Raw genomic sequence first — 18,102 nt, 5'->3', positions numbered from 1 at the left:
ATCCCTTCTTTTTAGAACAGGAAAAAACATTTAGATTCAGCAAGTTCTCCCTAGAAATATGGCTATAAAGTATTGATTTTTCACCAGGCTCAATTGACTGAAAAGTTGTTTGTATAGCAATATTGGCCGAGCCAATATAGTGGAACAATTTTGCTCCACACAGTAATCAAGTGTATTTCTAAAGTATAATTATACTGTCATAAAAATAAAGCTAAGATACCTCTTCTCCAAGCCATAAACCACTCGCAGCTGTAAAGAACCCAAATAAATGAAATCCATTTTCTAACTAAAAAAATCCTGTGTTTTCTAACTAAACATAGGCTTCCAAAGAGAACCAGCCCACCTCCAGCCAGGGGGGAGCAGGAGGGGTTGATCAATACTTCAATCTCAATAAACAATTCCAATAAAAGAGTTTTTTCCACAGAAAAAAGAGAGGCTGGGAGATTTTTGCTCAGCCTCCTGCGACGCGCCGTCGTGTCCCCCCAGCGCCGGGAATATTTCACTGCCATAATGGATATGAGTCAGGATAAAGAGCTCGGGGAAGAGAGGGGGAACGAAAAAAAAAATAAAAATACAAGGTAAGGATAACAAAAAGATAAAAGGAAGGGCGCAGACAGGCTGGTTGTTGAGCTGCAGATCGATCCCCACACGGCCTCTCCTCCCCGAGCCAACAGCCCCACGCCGGAGAGGGAAACTGCCCAACCTCTGCAATCCATTTCACCTGACAAATGTTCATTGATTTACTGCAATAAAATATCTCTGGGCTGCTCTCCGTGGCTGGGGCAGGGCAGCTACCTGCGAGGATTCCAGGTTGAATCCCTTATTTCCTGCTGGGGCACGGATGCTCTGCCAGAGAGGGAGAATTGGGAACTTTTTGGGAAGGGGGGATTGAGGTGGTTTTGCCACAGGGCTGGAGCCTCTCTGCTCTGGAGCCAGGATGGGAGAGCTGGGAATGTCCCCCCGGAGAAGGGAAGCATCCAGGGAATCCTCAGAGCCCCTCCCAGGTCCTGAAGGGGCTCCAGGAGAGCTGGAGAGGGACTGGGGACAAGGGATGGAGGGACAGGACACAGGGAATGGCTTCAGAGTGGGAAAGGGGAGATTTAGATGGATATTGGGAAGGAATTCCTGGCTGTGCTGGAACTCCTAGAGAAGCTGTGGCTGGCCCTGGATCCCTGGAGTGTCCAAGGCTAGGCTAGAGGGGTTTGGAGCAGCCTGGGGTGGTAGGAGGTGTCCCTGAGATAAACTGAGCTCCCTTCCAGCCCAAACCACTAGAGGATTCCACAATAATCTGTAAAATATCCACACACAAACCAGTGCCCATTCCCTGGAAAAGGCTGGAGTCACTCCTGTCCTGGAGACACCCCAAAGTCCCTGCAGCTGCTGACTTCAAATAACAATGGGATAAAAAGGAACACGATCCACAGAAACAGCTCCCTGGCACAGGAGGGGCTCCTGCCTCTCCAGGTGAGATTGTCCCTGTCCCAGGTGCAGGGAATGGTCACAGTCCCCACTCCAGGCAGGAGATCCCAGCTGCACAGCCTCAGAAACACAGGATGGAGTCACACAGGGCTTTTATCCCAATTCCACAGCCTCAGAAACACAGGACAGAGTCACACAGGAACATCCAGCGTTTATCCCTATTCCCGTCACACAGGGCTTTTATCCCAATTCCACAGCCTCAGAAACACAGGATGGAGTCACACAGGGCTTTTATCCCAATTCCACAGCCTCAGAAACACAGGATGGAGTCACACAGGAACATCCAGCTTTTATCCCTATTCCCTTGAAGAACCTTCTCTGCCTCTCCACCCAACACCAACAAGTGTGAGCTCTAAAGCTCAACACTCTCCCATATCTCTCATAAAATCAGAAAATAACACCATTTCCTCAAGTCCTAGGAACATCCTTCTCCAAGAAAAGATACCTGAAGCACCTTCCACCCCCAGGGACAACCTGATTTAAGAGTCCATCCCAAGGCTGCATTTCCTCCTTGGAGGCTCTGGAAGTCCATTTCCATCCAACCTTCTGCAGGAGGAGTTGTTTTGCAATGCTGGCAGCCAATTAGAAACCAAACTAAATGCACCGTGGCTTTTTTTCTTTATAGGAGGGAGCTTACAAAGGTATTTGTAATCATGACTCATTTGGGGGGGGGGGGGGGGGGGGGGAAATGTTAATATCAAAGTTAAAATGTCTAAGGTATAAACAAAACCCTAATGAGATGCTGGGTTACTGTATATGGTAAACAGCTCTCTGGAGGAAACCTTTATTACTCCCTCAGGGCTTTCTGACAAAGTATGGATTTCTTAATTCCCACAGGAATATTTTTCATACCCCACTGCAGACTATTAAGTCCCAGATATTACATTCTGTAGTTTAAACTTTGCACGATGCATAAGCAGGAGTTTTCTCAACAGGAAAAGTCTTATCTGTGCTATTTTAATTTTTACAGTATTAAAATTAATCCTGGCTGCAGGGCTGGAGCTTCTGCACCAAAATTTGGTTAAAATTTATCCTGGCTGCAGGGCTGGAGCTTCTGCACCAAAATTTGGGGAGTTGGTCAGGCTGGGAGGGAGGGAGAGGCAGCAAAAGGGGGTGAGGGATTATGGAGGACAGGACACTGCTGCCACCACATCCCACTGCTGACATCCCCAGGTGAGGCAGCAGAATTCCAAATCCTGGAGGCCAATCCAGGACATCCCAGATCCCACTTGTGAACCCTCCACTTGCTCCCAGAAAAGATTCAAAGCCGTGTTAAAATCAGAATAAAACCCCTCTGAACAATTTAAAAGTTTACATTATGACTTTTTTTTTTCCTGCAGAGCAGCAAGACACGCCTACACCACCAAATGTAAAAAGCAGAAACACTGTGAAATCTGAATTTTGGGGCAGATTTGAGGTGAAAACCCCCACTCACTTGTAGACGGTGCCTCCGTTGCCGTGGCCGAGGATGTCTCGGTATCGAATGTCTTGTTCATTCATCTCCACAAGAAAGAAAGAAAAACAAAAGAGATGTCATGCTGGGGATGGAAATGTCAAGGAAAAGCAACTCCAGGCCATAAACAACAAGCAGTCTGGGTCATTTCAAGTTCAGCTGCAAGAACGAGAAGATCAATACAACATTTGCTGTCCAATTTATAAAAGACGATACCAAGGGACAAAGTGATGGAAAGTTTAATGACAATTTGTTTGCCTGGGTCATTTCATTAAAGTTTGATAAAAGGTGTCAAAATGGAATGATATAATATAGCTCAAGAGGGTCAGGGCACTGCTGCTGAGAGGAAAAGGGGCTCCAGAGCAGCACATCAGCAGAGCCAAAGTTGGAGGTGAATGGGAACAACCCTGGCAGCTGGAAAAGTTTGGGATTTATCCTGGAATCAGCAGGGCTGAGCCTCAGCGAGAGGCAGCTCTGGCAGAGCTCAGTGCAGACTTTTTTTACCTCAAGAAAAATCAGTCTGGAATCCCAATCCAAGTGATTTTCCTTCAAACACGCAGCAATTTCTTTGCCTCAGTTTTTTCTGCTCGCTGGGACAGCTCAGATCCTCAGATCCAGAGCACTGCAGAAATTCCTGAATTTGGCACCTTTTTTTAATATGGATTTCACAACAGCTTAACATATTGCCTGGGAAGCAACTGAAATGTAAAACCAGAGTTCAGCCTTCTCCTGGACAAGCAGAGTTCCTCTGATTTTGCACAATTTAAAAAATCCCATTAAAGACGTTTTTGCAATGCACATTTATACTTGAAAATAAATATTTTGAACAGAATTAATTCTGGGATAAAAGCAATTTTCTGTTCCAGAAAGATTCCCCCATGGCCAGATCATTTTAAGGAGAAAATGTTTGAGCAAATCCTGCTTTGAAAAGGTATTTTCCTAGGAAACATTAACTCATTTTCAGTAATTACTTGTATTTTATGGGACACCAAGTTAAATATTTCACATGACTTGGCCTGGCTGCTTAAAGATGTCATTTTTGTGTATTAACACAAGTGATGATAACAAGCTCAAATGTCCCAAAGAGTCAATACTCAGCATTTCTAATGACCAGAAAATGAAATATTTTATTGATTTAAAAGAAGTTACAAGGACAGAAATTATTAATCCAAAAATTGATGTTTTTTCCTTTCACTACCTGAGCAAAAAAAAAAGTGATTTCACACTGGAATTGCTACACAGGGATGGGAAAACCTGAGCTGAGACAACTCAAAAGAGAAGGTGATGATTTCATTATTTATTTGGAATTAAACCTGGGCCAGGTTCCTTAGGAGGGCCCATTTGTGATGAAAATTAACATTTACTTCATTACTGAAAGCTCCTTTGCTTATTGCATTCATCAGGAAATGCAAACAGAAAGGGGGGAAGTTGTTTCTCATGAGCAACAACTGCTCATGAATGGGATTTTAAATATGTAAAGAGTCTACAGTGATCCCTAAAATAAAAATAATTTCTCTCTGGCTGCAGACTTGGGAATTTTAAGGAGTTTTGCTCTTCCAAGCTGGAGGACCTGAATCCTCCATCCTTGGAGCAAACACCTCCTGCATTCCCAAAAACCTCCTGAACCAATCACCCCGAAGGAAATCCAATGAACCCACAAAACCAACAACAAATTTGTATTTTTGCATCCTGGTGGGGGAAAAGAGGAGATTTTTTGGAGGTTCCTCAAGTGAGGAACAAGGAATTGAGCAGAACTGGAGACATCAAGCACGTTCCCTGAACTCCTGCTTGCTGCCCACTGGGAAAAGGGAATATTTTCTCCACATCCCTCCCTAAAAGACAGGGGCAGCCTCCACTCCCTCCTCTGAGGCTCCAAGGGCACCCAGAATTCCAGGGAAAAGCAGGAATGCTGGGCTGGAGGCAGGATCTGCATCTGATGGGAGATAAAATGGGATTTACTGGCTCAAATAAAGGTGCCAAAAGCACAGGGTGATTTATTTATTCCACTGGGAAAACTGGATTCTCCATCATAAAAGGGTCTTTTAGCAGGGGGCATTAAACCTGCAAAACCCCAACCTGGAGGGGCTGGAAAATTCAGGAATTCATGGGAAACCAGGCAGGGAGCAGCAAACAAAGCATCCCTCCCTCCACTGGCTGGGGGATGAAACCAGGGTGGGTTTTGGTAAATCAACAGCCAAATTCCCAATTGATCCCAGTGAAACCAGGGTGGGTTTTGGTAAATCAACAGCCAAATTCCCAATTGATCCCAGTGAAACCAGGGTGGGTTTTTTGTGAATTATTAAGAGCCAAATGGCCAATTAATCCTGATGAAATTAGGGTAGGTTTTGGCAAAGTATTAGAAGTCAAATTCCCAATTAATCCTGGTGAAATCAGGGTGGGCTTTTTTGTGAATTATTAAGAACCAAAATGGCCAATTAATCCTGGTGAAATCAGGGCGGGTTTTTTGTAAATAAATAACCAAATTCCCAATTAATCCTGGTGAAATCAGGGTGGATTTTTTGTAAATTATTAAGAACCAAAACGGCCAGTAATCCTGGTGAAATCAGGGTGCACTCTTAGTAAATAAATCCCCGAATTCCCAATTAATCCTGGTGAAATCAGGGTGCATTCTTAGTAAATAAATCCCCGAATTCCCAATTAATCCTGGTGAAATCAGGGTGCATTCTTAGTAAATAAATCCCCGAATTCCCAATTAATCCTGGTGAAATCAGGGTGGGTTTTTTGTAAATAAATCCCTGAATTCCCAATTAATCCTGGTGAAATCAGGGTGGGTTTTTAGTAAATAAATCCCCGAATTCCCAATTAATCCTGGTGAAATCAGGGTGGGTTTTTAGTAAATAAATCCCCGAATTCCCAATTAATCCTGGTGAAATCAGGGTGGGTTTTTAGTAAATAAATCCCCGAATTCCCAATTAATCCTGGTGAAATCAGGGTGGGTTTTTAGTAAATAAATCCCCGAATTCCCAATTAATCCTGGTGAAATCAGGGTGGGTTTTTAGTAAATAAATCCCCGAATTCCCAATTAATCCTGGTGAAATCAGGGTGGGTTTTTAGTAAATAAATCCCCGAATTCCCAATTAATCCTGGTGAAATCAGGGTGGGTTTTTAGTAAATAAATCCCCGAATTCCCAATTAATCCTGGTGAAATCAGGGTGGGTTTTTAGTAAATAAATCCCCGAATTCCCAATTAATCCTGGTGAAATCAGGGTGGGTTTTTAGTAAATAAATCCCCGAATTCCCAATTAATCCTGGTGAAATCAGGGTGGGTTTTTAGTAAATAAATCCCCGAATTCCCAATTAATCCTGGTGAAATCAGGGTGGGTTTTTAGTAAATAAATCCCCGAATTCCCAATTAATCCTGGTGAAATCAGGGTGGGTTTTTAGTAAATAAATCCCCGAATTCCCAATTAATCCTGGTGAAATCAGGGTGGGTTTTTAGTAAATAAATCCCCGAATTCCCAATTAATCCTGGTGAAATCAGGGTGGGTTTTTAGTAAATAAATCCCCGAATTCCCAATTAATCCTGGTGAAATCAGGGTGGGTTTTTAGTAAATAAATCCCCGAATTCCCAATTAATCCTGGTGAAATCAGGGTGGGTTTTTAGTAAATAAATCCCCGAATTCCCAATTAATCCTGGTGAAATCAGGGTGGGTTTTTAGTAAATAAATCCCCGAATTCCCAATTAATCCTGGTGAAATCAGGGTGGGTTTTTAGTAAATAAATCCCCGAATTCCCAATTAATCCTGGTGAAATCAGGGTGGGTTTTTAGTAAATAAATCCCCGAATTCCCAATTAATCCTGGTGAAATCAGGGTGGGTTTTTAGTAAATAAATCCCCGAATTCCCAATTAATCCTGGTGAAATCAGGGTGGGTTTTTAGTAAATAAATCCCCGAATTCCCAATTAATCCTGGTGAAATCAGGGTGGGTTTTTAGTAAATAAATCCCCGAATTCCCAATTAATCCTGGTGAAATCAGGGTGGGTTTTTAGTAAATAAATCCCCGAATTCCCAATTAATCCTGGTGAAATCAGGGTGGGTTTTTAGTAAATAAATCCCCGAATTCCCAATTAATCCTGGTGAAATCAGGGTGGGTTTTTAGTAAATAAATCCCCGAATTCCCAATTAATCCTGGTGAAATCAGGGTGGGTTTTTAGTAAATAAATCCCCGAATTCCCAATTAATCCTGGTGAAATCAGGGTGGGTTTTTAGTAAATAAATCCCCGAATTCCCAATTAATCCTGGTGAAATCAGGGTGGGTTTTTAGTAAATAAATCCCCGAATTCCCAATTAATCCTGGTGAAATCAGGGTGGGTTTTTAGTAAATAAATCCCCGAATTCCCAATTAATCCTGGTGAAATCAGGGTGGGTTTTTAGTAAATAAATCCCCGAATTCCCAATTAATCCTGGTGAAATCAGGGTGGGTTTTTAGTAAATAAATCCCCGAATTCCCAATTAATCCTGGTGAAATCAGGGTGGGTTTTTAGTAAATAAATCCCCGAATTCCCAATTAATCCTGGTGAAATCAGGGCGGGTTTTTTGTGCCTATTAAGACCCACATGCCAATGAATCCTGGCCGGGGTGAGGGGCTGCCTGAGCCCAGAGCAGCCACTGAGGAGAGGGAGTAAATCCCCCTGGCAGGGCAGCACTAATCGGGCAGCAGCCGCCCCTGCACTGCTCCTTATGAACTGGTGACACTCTATCAATGCTGAATCAATTGGTGGCATTTACCCTGAGTGACAGAAAAGAAATAAATATTTATATCACATCACCTCTATCAATGAGGCCGGGCAGAAAGCTATTTCTAACCTGTCAATATTTGATTATCTTGAAGGATCACGTCCCCTTCTTTTAATGATTAATATGAATTCCTTATTAAAGCTAAATGGAAGCTACTGGGGGAATATCATTAGGAATGCCTCAAAGCAGAAACTGCCAAAAAATAATCAAAAATAATGACCCAGGCCGGACTTAAGTAATGGTTAAGTGTGACTTAATCCCCCCAAAATGAACAAAAGTTAAAGTTTTATCCAGGAACCCATCACCAGTTGTGGATCTGTGACCAACATTTTGCAGAACTCAACTGAAATCTCGTTTCCTCTCAAAAAAAGCAGATTAACTCCCATCAGGCTGACTAAAAAGTAGTATTAAAACTGAATTATTGCTTTTTAGTGGATTTCAGCAGCATTTTTAATATTAGAAGAGGTACTTAATCCTTTTTTTTTTTTAATTGGGTTTAAGTGTAAAATTTCACTGTTATTTTCTTTTTAGTGGGTATTAAGTAGCAATTCCAACATCATAGAAGTCCCTAATTTTTAATATTTTTTTAAGTGGGTTTAATTTACATTTTTAATACTGTAAGAAGAGACAATCCTTATTTTCTTCTATTTTTCAGTGGGTTTAAATAACACTTTAAATATCATAAGAAGAGGCACTTAATCCCTTAATCCTTATTTTCTTTTTTTTCCTTTCAGTCAGTTTAAGTAACATGTTTGATATCATAAGAAAAAGTTTAGTTTTAAAATTCAAAACCACAGGGAACCAATCTGTGACTCTTGCAGGGCACTCCAACCACTTGTTCTCTGCAGTTTGGAACAAATAAAATGCCAAATTCAGCCAACCTCAGAGAGATTTTACTCACATTCTGGGGTAAAGAATAAAATAAATCACTTCAAAAGAAATCAGTAATATCAGAGTCAGCACCACCCTGATTTACAAGTTCAGCCACCTGCTGCTGCTGCTCCCAGAACCTCAAGCCACCAAGGGGAATACATTATTTACCTGGGAATTCTGGAATATTTTAAAAAATCACCTGGCAGGAATTTGAGAACACTGAGCTCAGCCTAAAATCCCCATTTCCAGCTGAATCCCAGGGACCCTGCAGCACTGGGCTCACGTTCTGGAGTGGAAAAAACTCATTTTTGGAGGGGAAAAACCTCATTTTTGGAGGGGAAAAAACTTCATTTTTGGAGGGGGGAAAACCTCATTTTTGGAGGGGGGAAAACACTCATTTGTGGAGGGGGGAAAACACTCATTCTTGGAGGGGAAGAATCTCATTTTTGGAGGGGGGAAAACCCTCATTTTTGGAGGGGGGAAAATCCTCATTTTTGGAGGGTAAAAATCTCATTTTTGGAGGGGGAAACCCCTCATTTTTGGAGGGGGAAAAAAGCTCACTTTTGGAGGGGGAAAATCTCATTTTTGGAGGGGGAAGAAACCTCATTTTTGGAGGGGAAAAGTCTCATTTTTGGAGGGGGAAAAAAACCTCATTTTTGGAGGAGGAAAAATTTCTTTTTTGGAGGGGAAAATTCTCTTTTTTCCCCTCAAATCACACCAGGTGAGGCTGAGGGATGGCACAAAGCTGCCCCTCCTCCTGCTGCCAGCCCTGCCCGGGCTCCTGAGGTGCCAGGGGAGGTCACTGCGGGCAGCACTGAACGAGCAGCTGGGATAATGAAGATCTCAGCCCTGCGAGGCAGAGGGGAAGTGAAGAGCAGCTCAGAAAATCAATGAGAGCCTTTTATTTGCAGTGACACAGATGTCCCAGTCAATAGAGCCTAACAGGCAGCCCCGTGGACAGGGGCCTCCCTCCAAGGCTGCCAAACCTGGGACAAATGGATGTGCATGTTAAAAAATATCTATGTGGTTTTATAAATAGATAATAAATATATTTTAATATTTGTTTTAGTTTGATAATTTTTATTTATAAAATACGAGCCTAACAGGCAGCCCCGTGGACAGGGGCCTCCCTCCAAGGCTGCCAAACCTGGGACAAATGGATGTGCATGTTAAAAAATATCTATTTGGTTTTATAAAGAGATAATAAATATATTTTAACATTTGTTTTAGTTTGATACTTTTTATTTATATTTTTATCTCTATATTTTATCTATTCACATATAAATATATTTATATTTAAATATATTTATTTATATGAATATATAAATAAAGCATAAATAATATATGCTTATGATAAGCATACATAATGTATTTAAATATATTTATTTCATTTTTATATTTTATATTTATTTTTATATAAAATATATCTATGTTAAGATATATTTATGTGGCTGCTTGAGAATTCTGGATTCTCCATCCCTGGGAGTGTCCAAGGCCCCTGGGGCAGAGGAGGAGGATTTTCAGTTTGGGCTCTGAGATCCCTCCCAGCCCAAAACCACAATCCTGAAGTGATTCCAGAGAGGTTCCTGGCAAGAACCTGCCAAATATTTCAGGATCTCCTGCCCTAAACCTCACAAAGGTCATTTGTTGCATATAAATAAAACCTTACAAAATAAAATTTATTTCACAGTAAACTGTAAAATCAGGCCTTATTGCTATTCTAACGAAACTAACACTAGCTTGTGTTGAGCTCCCATGAGAAATGAACTTTAAGGATGAAAATCAGTTTATGTAACAGCCTATTCTTGTGAAAAAATCAGGTTACACCTGCAAAAACAAGAATTCTATCCCATAAGAATCCGTAAGAAAATATGTAAACTGCCCAGAAACAGAGATCTTTAATAAACACACACTGGCCAGTGAGATAGATTTCAGCAGGCTGTTAACCAATTAAATTCATGCACAGTACCTTCTGGTATTGCTGTAAATACAAACTGTGGATTATTTATTGCACTATTTTAACCTAAGCACACACCTATAGCCTTGGTTTTATCAATTAATTTTGGAATTTTCTCCACGCCCTCAGGTCAAATGCAGCGCTCTCTTGGGGGTCAGAGTTTGTCAGTGCAGCAAGTCCCAAATTCTCAATAACCAGGGGGTTCTAACAATACACTGAGTAAAAAATTCAGTAAAAACTCAACTATTCTACACGATAAAAACAAGAATTTAATCTCACTTCCATCTCTGATGGGAGGCTGACAAGTGAGCAGCTAACTCAGCTACCCAAAACTGACTGAGGGGCCCCCATCCATTTGCAGCTAAAGCAGATTTTGAGAAGTGGGAGGCAAATTTCTGTGCCAATAAAAGCAAATCAGGACCCTGGACACTCCCATGGCCCCAAATTTTGGGTTAAAACCCCAAATTTCAGCTGAATGAGCCGGGAGCACCAGCCAGGCACGAGATGTGCCCCGGCCAAAGCACCCACCTGGCCATTGGCAAGGATCTTCTTCAGCTCTGCAGAGGACTTCTTCAAGCTGGGGAAGAAAAAACAAATTAGAAACAATTCTTTTTAACATTTCACTCTGTCAGATAAAGAGAGGAACAAGGGGAGTTTGTGGTTCCATATTCTGAGATCAAACTTGAGGGGGAAGGTGTGGTGAGAGCAGCCAGCACGGCCAAGCTGCAGGCAGCAGGCGTGAACAAGCAATGAACAGCTCAAATAAATAAATAAAATTTAAAAATCAATGCATTTTCCACCTTACAGCTGGTTTAGACACCTGACTGCACAACCTGCTCACCAGCTCTAAGAGGGAATTTTAAAATAAAGCTGCTCTCATGTGTCAGGGGTTTAAAAAAAACACAGGAAAATGTGGTTCACACCCAGTTTTCCTGTACTAATCTGGTTTTTGAGCTCCCCAAAGCTTGATTCCAGGAATTCCTGTGGATCTCAGCTCTGGGCTGTGCTGCCAGGGATGTCACCTCCTCCAGGGACCCCAGCCTGGAGCAGAATTGCTGATTTGGGACCTCGGGCTGTGCCCAAATCCCCGCGGGGAGCCCAGCTTTCCATGGGCACCCATTCCAGGGCACTCTGCTGAGCCCCTGGCTGTTCCAGGAGCATCCACCCCCAAACCAATACAACAAAACTCACTTGAATTCCCTTTGCCTTTCCAGGAGAATCCACCCCCAAACCAATACAACAAAACTCACTTGAATTCCCTTTGCCTTTCCAGGAGCATCCACCCCCAAACCAACACAACAAAACTCACTTGAGTTCCCTTGGCTTTTCCAGGGGAATCCACCCCCAAACCAATACAACAAAACTCACTTGAATTCCCTCGGCTTTTCCAGGAGAATCCCCCCCCCCAAACCAATAACAAAACTCACTTCAATTCCCTTTGCCTTTCCAGGAGAATCCACCCCAAACCAATACAACAAAACTCACTTTAATTTCCTCTATGAGAACTTCACCAAGCCTCACCTCTCAGCCTGGTGAGTTAAAGAGTGAAACCTTCAATGCCCTCAAACTCCTTCAAAAACTCACAAAATCCTGCTTTTTCCCCTCCTTTCCTGACTAACTCTGCTCCTTCAACACAACAAACTGCCAGGGCAGCAACGTCTGCAAAACTTCATCTCAAAGGGACGTTCTGCTCTTATTACTGAAGTTAAAAAAAAAAAAAAGTACAAAATAATATATTCTTGAAAGGGCTGTGCACGTGTCTTGATCACAGATCATTATTAACAGGAACAGTGAAAACACAGATTTCATATTTGGTGGCTTTGTTCTTTAATAGGCCTCTTGTTCCCACGACTGCTTTAAAGAAAAATTAAGTTTTCCAAGGAAACATAAGTTGATCTTGTCATCTTTCATGACTAACAATTTGTGAACATGAAACAAAGAGAGACTTTCAATTACTTCAAAAACAAAACTCCCGGTGCAGAAGGTTTTGGAAAAGGAATGGCAATTAACCACCAGATAAGGTGACAAGAATCTTCTAGAAGCTTCATTTTCAATGCACTTGAAGAACAAGCTCAAAGTACAGGAGGTACTGAAAGGAAGCACGCAGCAGTGACAGGAAAATCAGCTTTATTTAGCTCAGCCTGGGGGGACTGCAGAACACAGAGATTTATTCAGATTTATTCCCTCTTCATTTAAGAGTTTTGGGATGGGGCAAACTTTGCCAGGATGGGATTTCTTTTAAATTCTTCACAATTACAGAGCCACCAAAGGCAGCAGCAAACTGGGATTACTGGTTTTTGGATGGGGTTTCCAGTGGGGGAAAAACCCCAGCCCTGCTGTGGGTGAGGCTGGAATCTCCCCCAGTGAAAATGGGATTTGTGGGACTGTCCCAGCCTCAGGACAGGCCCCCAAAATTCACCCTCCAAACGTGCCCAGAACACCACAAATGTGCCCCTCTGGTCACGTTAATCTGTGGTAATTCACCTTTTCAATCTTCACAACATTCCTTTGCTCTTCCTTTTTCTCAGGGAGAAAAGGGAGCAGGATGCTGATGCACGGATAAATGGAATATTGTGAGCTTATTAGAATAATAGAATAATTTAGGTTGAAAGGAGCCTCCAGAGAATTCTGTTCCCATGGCTCAGACATGCTCTTGTAGGAAGAAGATGGAGCCAGACCCTCCTTATTTCTCTTGAAGGATACAGAAAGATTTTTTGTAGGTTTTTACCATCAGTATTATGATTTCCTGTAACAATTCATGTAATAAAAAGGAGTTTATCCTCCAGCATTTGAAAAACAAATCTCTAGAGGAAAAAAAAGAGAATGAGTTTTCTTGCATTTTAAGACCACAAAAAGGGTTTTCAAATTGGGGCTGGAAAGTAAAAAGCAAGATAAGGGGGATGGACTCCAAAACTTGCTGGAACTGTAGTTAACAAGCACCTAAACTGAAAAGATTTTTAAAAAATGCTACCTCACCCTAACAAACCTACCTAAGTTTATTATTTAGGCTATTTTATTGGTACAAACCTATGAAAGGGAATTAAACTTTCAAATCAAGGAGTCCTGGAATGAACAAGCAACATGAACACAGACTCTGGCACTGGAGCAACCACAGGAGATCAGCCCCAAATTGCACCTCAGGGCTTTTTAAACTCAGAGCCACCTGAAACACCCAGCAAATCCTCATTTCTCCAGCAGCAAACCCCTATTTTGTCCTACAATCCCCAGCAAACCCTTATTTCTCCAGCAGCAAACCCTGATTTTGTCCTGGAATTCCCAGCAAACCCTTATTTCTTCCTGAAACACCCAACAAACCATCATTTCTTCTCAAAACACCCACCAATTCCTTATTTCTCCAACAGCAAACACTAATTTCTCCCTGAAACATCCATCAAACCCTATTTTCTCCCTGGAATCTCCATCAAACCCTAATTTTCCCACCCCCAAACCCTAACTTCCTCTTGAAACACCCATCGAGACTTAATTGCTTCCTGGAATTCCCATCAATCCCTCATTTCTCCAGCAGCAAACCCTAATTTCTCCCTGAGACACCCATCAAACCATAATTTCCTTCTGAAACACCCATCAAACCCCAATTTCTATCCCTGGAATCCCCACCAATCCTCATTTCTTCATGACCAAACCCTGATTTCTCCCTGAAACACCCATCAAACCCCAATTTGTCCAGCAGCAAACCCAAATTTCTTCCTGAAAACACCCAGAAAACCCCAATTTCTCCCTGGAATCCCCACCAACCCTCATTTCTCCATCACCAAACCCTAATTTCGACCTGAAACACCCACCAAACCCTAATTTCTCCAGCAGCAAACCCTAATTTCCTCCTGAAATATCCATCAAACCCCAATTTCTCCCTGAAACACCCAGCAAACCCTAATTTATTTCTTAAATTCTCAGCAATCCCCAATTTCTCCAGCAGCAAACCCTAATTTACTCCTGAAAGCCCCAACCCAACGCCACCCAGGGGAATTCCATCTTCCCACCAGCAAACCCACCCAAGCCCAGCTCTCCTGGGACCAGCCACAGGTGAGGGCCCCATTTTGGGTCCCAAAAGCAGGGGATGAGGGAGGAAGGCAGCAGAAGTCCTCACCTGTTGCTGGGCAGGGCCTCGGAGGCGGCCGAGGCGCCGCTGCCGGCTCCCGCCCGCGTGTTCACCTGCGGGGAGAGAGCGGAGCCTGAGCAGAGCCCTGCTCGCAGGACACCCTGCTAATTAACCTCTAATCTGCCACGGATTCCTCATCTCGCTAGCAAGGTTAATTAGCTGGTTGCTAGGCATGCTGGTGGTGGAGGGCTGGATGTAGGTTAGCGGGATGCGCAGCTCTGGGGCTGCGGCGCGCTCGGGGCTGAAGGAATGCGCTGGGAAAAGGGAGAGATTGAGGGTTTATTCCTCATTTTGGACACTCAAAAATCACTTAATGTGTTTATGGTCTCCTCCATGCGATTGTAGGGGCAATAAGGAATTAAAAATGTAAAGTAATTCCATTGTGGTGCCTCCCACAATTGGGTAAATGGCTGAAATCACAGGAATGAGGTGGGGGTTTAAAAGCTTTGAAGTAGTGGCAGACAGCAGTTGATAAATGAACTACTAAAATTTAAGAACATGATTAGCAGAGGTTAAAAACAAAAAGGCAAACCCATTCTTAATAAAACCACGTATATAAATATAGATATCACAGCCAACATTTTGCAGATGAATCCTTCTCCCACCCTCACCAAAGGAAAAAAAAAAAATCCAGAATTAAAAAAAAAAAAAAAATCTGCTTGTCAGAGCTCAAGAAAGTGCAGTTTTATTTGACATTTCAATAAGTGGAACACAGCATTACAAATCCATCTAAGTTTGCTGAAACAATTATTGAAATTCGTACCTTGAGGCCATGTATGTTCCGTTTCCCAGGAGGTTTGCAGGCTGAAACAGTAATTGACTAAATTGTAGAACACATCAGGGCCATTTACAAATTTGCTCAAAATGAATCTTTTCAAAAGAAATGAGGGTGACACCAAAATTAGCAGAGAGAAATGATTGAAAAGTGCCTGGCGAGACCCAGAGTGGGAATTACAGCCCAGGATTTTTAACTTGCAGGAGTGAGCATTTATAAATGCTAAGAGCTTCCTGACACCGTGTAATGGAAATTCTAATTTCTGCTCAGAACACAGCACAAGCCAGAGAACCCTCGGCTCAAACCAGGGCATTTTTTGGTAATTCAGACTGCAGCCTTGTGGTGCTGTGTTTTCACACACAGGGGTTTCTTTCCCTGGAATTTCACAGGGATGTTTGCAATCCAATATTGGGATTTTTAGGAAATTGGCTGCGTCAGGAATTGGTCATTTTGGCAGAGGCACTTTGGGGGAAATGGGGAAGAAATGTGGGGGGAAAATGGGCAAGAAATGGCTGGAAAAACAGGGAGGAAAAACCTGGGGGAAAACCAAACCTGGGGAGAAACCCCAAACCTGGCGGGGGGGGGAGAAAACCATGGCAGGGGTAACAGCAGAGCCTCCAAAAGGTAAATACTGAATAAATAAAAGGTAAATATGGGGGAAAAAAACAAACAAGGGGGGAAAAAACAGGGGGGAAAAACCATGGCAGGGGTAACAGCAGTGAGCCTCTCTAGTAAATACCAAATAAAGGTAAATACCAAATAAATAAAAGGTAAATACCAAATAAATAAAAGGTAAATATAGAGGAAAAACATGGGGGAAGCCTGGGGAAAACCCAAACCTAGGGGAAACACCAAATCTGGGGAAAAACCATGGCAGGGGCAACAGCAGAGCCTCCAAAAGGTAAATATTGAATAAATCAAAGGTAAATATGGGGGAAAACCATGGGGAAAAACAAACCTGGGGGAAAAACCCAAACCTGGGGCAACAGCAGAGCCTCCAAAAGGTAAATATTGAATAAATCAAAGGTAAATATGGGGGAAACCCCTGGGGGAAACACAAACAGGGGGGAAACCCTGGCAGGGTAACAGCAGTGAGCCTCTCAGGTAAATACTGAATAAATAGCAGGTAAATAGTGAATAAATAAAGGTAAATACTGAACAAATAAAGGTAAATAGTGAATAAATGGCACTGAAAATGTCACTTTTTGGGGCAGAGCTGCCAGCGTGGCACTTGGTGGTGTCTGGGCTCAGAGGGATGAGCTGCTGGAGGAGGAAAGCTTTTCCTGAGCTGTGGCCAGGGAACACCCCCAGCTCTCCAGGCAGGGATGAGCTCTGGGAAGGTTTTTTGGGTGTGGGAGCCCCAGGGCTCCGTGTCCCAGGCAGGTCCCAGCCCCAGTGCCCTGCAAGGCTGTGCTAAGGGGCTGTCACTGCTGAGTGATGGCAGAAATGGGATTTTTTTTCTCCCTCCTGTTGGTGACAGCAGGAAGCAGAAGTGTTTATGAGGGAGAAGGACACAGGTGATGGTTATTAAACACAGCACTGAGGGCCACGTGCCTTTAACAACACCCAAAATTACCACGTGCATGCAAAGAGGGCAAATGTTACATATTAAAAAAATAATAACCCAGAATGATAAATTATAAATATGTATCAGCCCGTCCTGGTTTGCCAATAGATTAAAATTGGCATTTTGAACAAGATATTCAATCAATAATGATTTTTATGGTGTGCATTTGGATGCTGTGTTCACCTTGCATTCCACAAATGGGATGTAAATAACATGGGTAAAAGACAGATAAATAAATATCTATAAATAAATATAAAAACATATGTAGATATAGATAAAAATATACACAGATATATAAAAATACATGTAGATATATAAATATGTATAGATATATATTCAAAATAGATATATAAAAATACCTAGATATCTATTAAAATATGTAGATATCCATAAAAATATGTAGCTATCTATAAAAAAATAATAATTTATACAGATAAATATATGTAGATATAAAAATATATGAATAGATACATGTATAGAAATATACATATAAAATATATATAGATATATTTGTGTGCACACATTTTTTATACGTACACCACACAGAGATGTTTATTTTTAATATAACATCCCCCTCTGGCTCTTACTACCTAACCAACAATAATAAACCTATTAAAAAACAGAAAATACCAATTTTTTTCCCCTTAAAGATCTTTTTGTCATGAAATAAATAAAGCACAGCCCAGGTAACACAGGTTGGCACGTGGAAATTTACTCCTGACAGGATTTTTATGGAATACAGGAGTTTTTGGGAGCAGGAACTGAGGCTTCCTCAGAAGTTAGAGAGGCAGAAAAGGAAAAGAACTCAAAGGATTTGCAAAGAAATCTCTTAAAAGAGAAGAAGTGGAAATTAGAGGCAGAAAAGCTGCAGATGCTGCTGGGCCTTTCAAGTGGGGAACATGGAGAGCCAGGGCCAGGAGGGCACAGGAGAAAAGGGCTGCCAAAATTTGGGATGTTCATTAGAGAGGCAGGACAAGGAGACAGGAAAGGAAAAAAAATTCAAAAAAGAGAGCAAGAAAGCAGAAAAAAAAAAAAAGGGGGCAGGAAAGCAGAAAAAAAAAGAGCAGGAAAGCAGATTTTGTTGGGTGTTTCAGAGGAGCTCAGGGGTGGGTTTGGGGGG

At 42.1% G+C, this 18,102-nt stretch overlaps 1 protein-coding gene across 2 annotated transcripts in view; it reads right to left on the bottom strand.

Moving 5' to 3' along the window:
- Nucleotides 1–18,102, bottom strand: part of MAP2K5 (mitogen-activated protein kinase kinase 5) — a 124,015-nt gene that overhangs the window by 88,680 nt on the left and 17,233 nt on the right. For both annotated transcript variants that reach the window (XM_041418675.1, XM_041418674.1), the window contains exons 5-8: nucleotides 15,404–15,444; nucleotides 14,629–14,693; nucleotides 11,049–11,097; nucleotides 2,915–2,979 (exon numbers count right to left, since the gene is read on the bottom strand). In XM_041418675.1, the coding sequence (XP_041274609.1) occupies nucleotides 2,915–2,979; nucleotides 11,049–11,097; nucleotides 14,629–14,693; nucleotides 15,404–15,444 (220 nt within the window). The remainder of the gene's footprint in view (nucleotides 1–2,914; nucleotides 2,980–11,048; nucleotides 11,098–14,628; nucleotides 14,694–15,403; nucleotides 15,445–18,102) is intronic.

Source organism: Onychostruthus taczanowskii, unplaced genomic scaffold (assembly GCF_017590055.1).
Source record: "Onychostruthus taczanowskii isolate IOZ18803 unplaced genomic scaffold, ASM1759005v1 scaffold6, whole genome shotgun sequence".
Classification (NCBI taxonomy): domain Eukaryota; kingdom Metazoa; phylum Chordata; class Aves; order Passeriformes; family Passeridae; genus Onychostruthus; species Onychostruthus taczanowskii.
Note: the sequence above shows the minus strand (reverse complement) of the source record. Positions and strands in the feature narration are given on the sequence as shown.